This window comes from Cloeon dipterum, chromosome 4, assembly GCF_949628265.1.
Source record: "Cloeon dipterum chromosome 4, ieCloDipt1.1, whole genome shotgun sequence".
In the NCBI taxonomy this organism is placed as follows: domain Eukaryota; kingdom Metazoa; phylum Arthropoda; class Insecta; order Ephemeroptera; family Baetidae; genus Cloeon; species Cloeon dipterum.
In genome coordinates this window covers 1,029,522-1,036,545 of record NC_088789.1, presented here as the reverse complement: position 1 = coordinate 1,036,545, position 7,024 = coordinate 1,029,522, and the positions used below count along the sequence as shown (strand labels likewise).

Below are 7,024 nucleotides of genomic sequence, written 5' to 3'. Positions count from 1 at the left end.
GAAGTAATTTCAAACGGAAAATGCGTTTAGTCTGGAAATCCAGACGGCACCGGTTTTTTACCAATAAAATATTTCCAGGACGTTCTCCAGTTGAAACACAGCACTGGTTCAAAACTTTTTATCGTTTGGCTCAGCAGTCCGCGCTATCGAAACTCTATATCTCGGTTATCAGTTCAAAATTCAAGCAAATAGGAGCAAGATTAGCCGCGCAGAGGCCGCAAACACCATTCATGCGAAGAGCAACGACTCAAATACGTAAGCACAAAGCCAAACCTGTATTGAGAATGATATCATCTTATGTAGATAACAATTTAAAGAAGCAGAAAAATCAGAGTAACACGCACTCTCACATCTGACTACGTGATTTTGTCAATTGTAAAATAGGGAAAACGGGTTCAAGCTTGCGTAATGTGACAATTTTCTAGTTTATTTTTAATTTCGGACACACTACTTGGAAATGTTAAATATTGATTTGATTCAGATCAATTTTAATCTTGAAATTTCTCACTCGATGCAAAGCACGTGCCCCGCGAAAAACAGTCACCATGGCAACACACGTGTTTGTTTTTCTCATTGAATAAAAAGCCCCGTCGTTGAAAATGCTGAGACTCCTGGAAATCGACTTGACGCGATCACTCAAATTGAAAGACGAAAAGCTCGCAGATATGGTATTATTTCTTTAAAATTTTCGCTTTTTCTCGCTAGCAAATTTATTTTAATCGCACAGAGGAGGAACTCGTTTCCGCCTGACAAGAGCGGCGAGAAAATCAGCGCAGATTTGCGCAAATTCTCGTCGCATTTCCAAAATGCGATTTTGTAGTGCAAGCAGAATGCGCCAGTGAGGAAATTCAGCACATCGACAAGTTACAAAAATATCCTGGACCAATTTAAAGCATGAGAAAAAATATGTTTATGTTTTATGGTTAAAAAAGGCTTTTCTTGAAAAATACTTAAGAAAATGAATGAAGTAATATTGTTTGTTTTATTCTTCCTATTTTCCTTTTCTTCATCCTTACACTATACAATACGTGTGTTGTGTCGATCATTTAAAATGGTACCGTTAGAAGCTCATTCTCGCTGCGAATGTTAAAGCCGTTAATAAATATTGCATACCGAGATCATATCAATTAAAATAAATTCTCAATTTCAAATAATTTATTTGACTTATTCGGCATAGTAGTACATTCAGTTGATGATCTGCTCACATAATGAACCATATATCTAATTGCAAAAACGCAATGACCACAAAAATGCAAAAAATTGAAAAACAAACAATATCTCATTATAGGTGATTTACAATGGAATTATATTCTAGTGCCGAATTTTTTTATAAATATGCACACATTTAACCGCAACCTGTATAATTTATCCTATAATTTTTTATTCCACCATCATTTCAATCGGATTTTTGCTCCTGAAGTAAACGAGTCTGGTGAGCATGCTCACCATGCACGGAATCTGCTTCTTTTTGTGCATGCTTTCGTTGTCCGGTACGTTGCTCTCGTAATCCACGGCCACGCTGCAAGAGACGAATGTCAGGATGGTCTGCAGGTCGTGCTCTTCGTGGTGCTTCTCAAGCTGGTTGCACAGCTGCTGGATGAACCAAGTGCCATTGTCTTTACTGCGCCACGCGCTATACCCTTAATATTTTACGAGAAAATTAATTACTGTGCACAATCTTGTATGTATTTTAATCTTGCTAAGCTGCGTCAGCCGGTGAAAAGAGATCAACAATCAAAATGTGCAGGACAAAAAAAATGCCTTCTGTTAAGCACTATCAACCCTAAAACGTTTAAAATTTAATCGGCACCCACCAGTGAAAATGAGCTTACATCTCGCGGCTGAGACCTCTATTTTAAAATTACATTATCATTGTTTCGACAATGTTAACTACATTTACAATTTTAAATAAAAGAGGATTTTATATTAGAAGAGTTTACACTTTTTTAATTATACAAATTTCATTTTAACTTTTAGCACAGGAAAGAAAAAGTTTAATTTTACCTTCCATTGTGGCGTTGGCGAAGAGGAAGTCGGCATTGTTGGGGATGGTATAGCAAAGAGAACCGGCACTTGCGTCCAACTCGTCAGCTCCCGTTTGGTCCGACGTATTCGTGCACTTCAGCGCGGTTGCAGAGTCCACGTTGTCGCCCCTGCACGCCTTTGAATCGGAAATTATGATAGACTTTGGTCAACAGGATATTCATTTTGGAAATATTTTTTTAATGTGGTTGGGATTATGAAGCTTAACAAGCTCTATTAAATTAAAATTCCACCCCATGTTATTTAAGAAAAAAAAACAACTGATCAAAATCCTGGTTTCCTGGCCTTAATTAATGAGTGTGTAAATCTCCCATATCATGCAGTGATGACTTATTAGTAGGGCATATGAAAGCTTAATTTTGTTAAACAATAGTTAATTTTATTACCTGGATAAAGAAGATTTTGGGTTTTCCTGCCAGTGACGGGCATTTGTCGGCTGTGAAGTTTTCCCAAAGATTCTCCACGTTGTAATTATAATCGCTTGCTTCCAGCTTTCCGCTGGAACCGTGCGTGAGCACCGCCACCACCAGACAATCATTCTGCGAGTGGTCCTCTTGGGACACTGGAAATAATTATTTTTGGAACCTGCTCCACCGTGTGGTTCTTATAAGAGGAACCTTTTAAAAGCAATTTTTTCATTACGGGAATGGAATGCAATTATTTACACAATAACTGAATAGCTGTTACTTAAATAAAAATAAAATAATTTTGTACACGAAAAACAGAAAATTTGACTATAATTTTGTCTATCAAAATTTATATTAAGAGCGTTTCCATACTTATAAAAATTAAAAAATGATATTAAAAATCGGTCTTGGCAACATTCCAGAACGGGCAATATTATTGGAATCGTTATAAATATCAGTGTTATGATATATTTTTTTTAAATAATTTCTCAAATAGTAGAAAGAAATGCAAACTTCAGTGTTTTTCTGCCAATTTAGCATAGCTATGATTTACGATTTTCCAAAGTATCCATGACGCCGCTGAAGTCGAGGTCCTTCACCACCCTGACCTCAAAGCCCAGTTTTTTCAAAACGTCCTTGAGACTATCACTGTCCTTGTTAGAGCCCTCTCTGTCTTCTAATTTTTTGAAGTTGACATGGTTCAGGATCAGGGCCACACCGCGGCGCGGGTGGTTCATGTTGTACTCTTTAGCGTATTTGTCCACCACCGGTGACTGCACCTCCACACTGTAATTAAAATGTCTGTTTTAAAGGTGTTTGCTACCGGACAACCCAATTCACCCAATTCTCAGTTTCACATGATTTTTCCTTGTCAAATATTTTAAAAACAGTGACCGGTATACCCTTTACAAGTAAAAGTATTTCAGAAAAATAAAAAATTCATGGGTTTTTAAACTCTTCAAATTACTCACCTCGATATAGGCCTTGCACCACTTTTTGAAATGGACAACCTGTAAAATTCATAAGTTTAGCAAGCGTAAGTCAATGATTAAAATACTCTTATCACCTCGAGTCAAGCACGTCTTTGTTGCCACAATTTCTTTTGCTAACACTCGGTTGTGCAGACGAGTCACTGCAGAATTTAAAAAAAAACATTTGATTTCACAATATGAGAGATCACCAGATTTAAATTTAGACTCACCTTTGAGCAGAGTCCAGGTTTTTTCTTTTTCCGCTGCTCGTACTATAATATGTGTATATAGATTTAAAAGTCATAATTTATTTTTGGCACGCAAAAAACCTACCGTTTTTCCTTGTCACCCATTATGAGTCGTGGCGTGAATTAATTTCAAACGGAAAGTGTTCGGTCTGAAAATCCAGACGGCACCTGTTTTTTCCAATAAAAATTGTTTCCAGAGGATGTTCTCTAGCCAAAACTCACTGGCTGAAAACTCTTTATCATTTTTGGCACAGCAGTCCGCTATCAAAACTCTTTATCTCTGTAAAATCAAATTCATATTCTAGCAAATAGGAGGGCAGGATTAGCCGCAAACACCAATCATACGAAGAGCAAAACGACTCAAATACGTAAGCACAAAGCGCCAAACTTTGTATTGAGAATAATGATATCATCTTAAAAGATGAGAATACAAAGAAGCAGAAAATCAAAGTAAACGCGATCAATTATATAAGCTTGCGAATTATGACGATTAAATTTTTTAATTTTGGGCAAAAACTACTTGGAAATGTGAAATTTTAATTTGATTTCAGATCAATTTTAATCTTGAAATCTCTCACACCATGCAAAGCACGTTTCCCGCGAGAAAGAGTCACCATGGCAACGTGTGTTTGTTTCTTTCATGGAATAAAAAGCCCCGGCCGTCGGGCAAAAGTCAAAATGCTGAGATTCCTGGAAATCGACCTGCCGCAATCACTCAAATTGAAAGACGACCAGCTCGCAGATGGTAATTCCTTAAAATTTTGGCTTTTGCACGCGAGTAAATTGATTTTAATCGGACAGAGGAGGATGACCAGTTATTCGAGGAACTCGTTCCGCTGGACACGAGCGCCGAGAAAATCGGCGCCGATTTGCGCAAATTCTCGTCGCAGTTCCAAAATGCGATTTTGCAGTGCAAGCAGAATGCGCCAGTGAGGAAATTCAGCACATCGACAAGTTACAAAAACATCCTGGACCAATTTAAAGTATGAGAAAAAATATTGGTTAATTTAAGGTTAAAAATATATATTTTTTTTGTCAACCTGATGTTCTTTTTTTAGAGCTCAAATAATAATTTATTTATCAATTTATCTGATTAGGCGGAAAAGGTGCGGATAGAGGTGCCTGCGGTGCTTCTGCAGGAATACTCGGTGGTCCCGCTGCTGCCGGTGCGGCTGCGAGACGCGGCGGCTCTGCGCGGCGCCAGGGCGGTGCCGGCGGCACCAACGAGGGAAGCGGCGCTGCTCAAGTGCGCCTCGTGGCTCGAGACGAACGAGCAGTTCGTCACCAGACCAGCCTCGTCCAGGGCAAGAGCAGCCTGGAAACGCGAGAAGAACGTCGTCACCGCCTCCAGAAGGGTCAAGAGCTCCAACAGCTAATTTTTTTATAAATATATTTTTTGTTTCAAATCTTTTTGAAGTGAACAAACCGATTGTCAGAATATTCGATGTGTTTTCAATTTTCTCTTTATTATTATGAGGCGTAAGTAATGTTGAATGAATCAATTTTAATTGTAAAACGTTTTGAAAATTTTGATTTCGTTTCAAATTAAATAATTAGACTCATGATGCTTAATGCCGGGACGAGTTTAAAAGTAATAAAAGTCAAGGCAATTTCGTTCTAAATATTTATTGAGATCATTTCATCCTGATTTATTCGACGCTTAGAAATAAATTTGATTTTTTTGTTAAAATTTTACAAATCAGATTATGAGCAGCAGCATTTAGACTTCTTTTCCTTCTTCTTCTTCTGCTTCCGCTCCCATTCCACATCCTTCTTAATCTCATCCTCGAACGTGACGACATTATGCACGGTTGGCATCGGGAAGGTCTGAGGCATTGGAGGTGTTGTTGATTTCATGATGTTAGGCTTCTCAACCTACAGAAAATTTAAAAAAAAAACATAGATTCGTTTTCTTATGGAATTGGAAACTTAAATAAGAAATAATACATTGATGAAACAGATCTGATTGTATAGATAAAATAAATTCAACGCATGATATTTTTAAATTGCTCTTGAGAGAATTAACAAGTTACAAATTTTCAAGCTTAAAAATTATGATAAACAATCTTTCAAGCCTGATTTTCGAATTTACCTTGTGTACTTCCACTACTTCGGGAACGACCACAAAATCGTTGGTGATGGTGTTGGTGCTGCTTGAGCTGCTGCGTCTGGAAGGAATAGGGGATGACCTCTTGATCGTCACCCCTGACGAAGCAGCAGCAATGACGGATCTGACGTCGTCCGCGGAGCTGTGGTGCTTGACGCCGTCCTCATGGTTGTCGCTGGTCGTCGGCTGCTGGTTGCTGCAGCTGGGTTGATGCAAACTCGACTCAGCGCTGCCGTAGCGGCTGCACGAGGGTTCGTTGATGCTGCTGCTGGTGCCGTAGTCTCCTCCACAATCGTCTCCCATGCTTAATTGTGATGCACTTGAACGCTCCGAAAGATCAAACACAAATGAATGTTCGGGGGCACACGACGCCTCTATTAGTAGACACTTTCTTAATAATATTTTCAATTTTCTTTTTCCGAAAATAGATATTAGAAAAACAACTAATGTTTTGTGACCTTATTGTGAATGCTTAAATGTTGTTTCCTTTTTGTTCAAAAATACTAGCTCAATTTTTGCTGCAGGAATATAATTGAAATTATTATTCTAGAGAACGAAAAATAATGGTGTTCCTCGTAGATATAAGTCGTCTATACTATTTTCGACAGTTTCAGGCACATGAACAATACGAGGAAAGTCTAAACATCTAATTAAAGGGCAGTGGTCAAGGAAAAAGGTATTTTTTTTGCGTTTTTTTTTAACTTTTGAGAAAATTAAATTCAAATACAAGATATATCCGTAAACGTAATCTCGAGGCACTAATGAATGTTCTGAGCGATATGTACTTTATAACAAATCTTTGAAACTATAAAAACAAAATTTTTAGACCTTTTAGCAAATACTCTCGTCGCCGTAATTGGCATTTAAAAACTGTTAATGTTTAAAATTGTTGTAGCCTTAAAACCTATGAAAAGAAAAATAGACAGTAAAAAAATAAAAGCATAAACCGTATAAACAGTTTATATTTTTCTCATAAAATCGTGACAAACAAAATTTTGAGTGACTATACTTATTTCAATTTGTTGTCCTTCTTCAGACAAAATATTCAATAATATTTTTCATGTTGTGAGTAATTCAAACTGATGACTTGCAAAGCTATAAACAATTTAACTCAATGGAATCAGGGAAAACAATGTCATTTTTGCAATGCAAAATGCAGTTTATTAAGATAAATATTTGCTTCTTACATTTTCAGAGGTATATTCTGTTTTCACAAATATGCATTACTAGGTATGACGCAATCGTGCT

At 37.3% G+C, this 7,024-nt stretch overlaps 2 protein-coding genes across 2 annotated transcripts; one reads left to right on the top strand and one right to left on the bottom strand.

Annotated features, from left to right (window-relative positions):
• Window positions 1-1,237: 1,237 nt before the first annotated feature.
• On the bottom strand, window positions 1,238-3,885 carry LOC135943115 (caspase-1-like). The gene is made up of 8 exons (XM_065489525.1): window positions 3,755-3,885; window positions 3,652-3,693; window positions 3,517-3,582; window positions 3,422-3,460; window positions 3,004-3,236; window positions 2,430-2,605; window positions 2,005-2,161; window positions 1,238-1,640 (listed from the first exon to the last, which is right to left on the bottom strand). Exons 1-8 carry the CDS (start codon window positions 3,772-3,774, stop codon window positions 1,381-1,383), a joined length of 993 nt encoding a protein of 330 aa, XP_065345597.1. The 5' UTR covers window positions 3,775-3,885; the 3' UTR covers window positions 1,238-1,380.
• Window positions 3,886-4,336: 451 nt separating this feature from the next.
• Window positions 4,337-5,249, top strand: LOC135944260 (uncharacterized). Its single transcript, XM_065491090.1, has 3 exons — window positions 4,337-4,414; window positions 4,471-4,652; window positions 4,767-5,249. The coding sequence occupies exons 1-3, from the start codon at window positions 4,348-4,350 to the stop codon at window positions 5,043-5,045; spliced, it is 528 nt and encodes a 175-aa protein (XP_065347162.1). The 5' UTR covers window positions 4,337-4,347; the 3' UTR covers window positions 5,046-5,249.
• The last annotated feature ends 1,775 nt before the right edge of the window (window positions 5,250-7,024 follow it).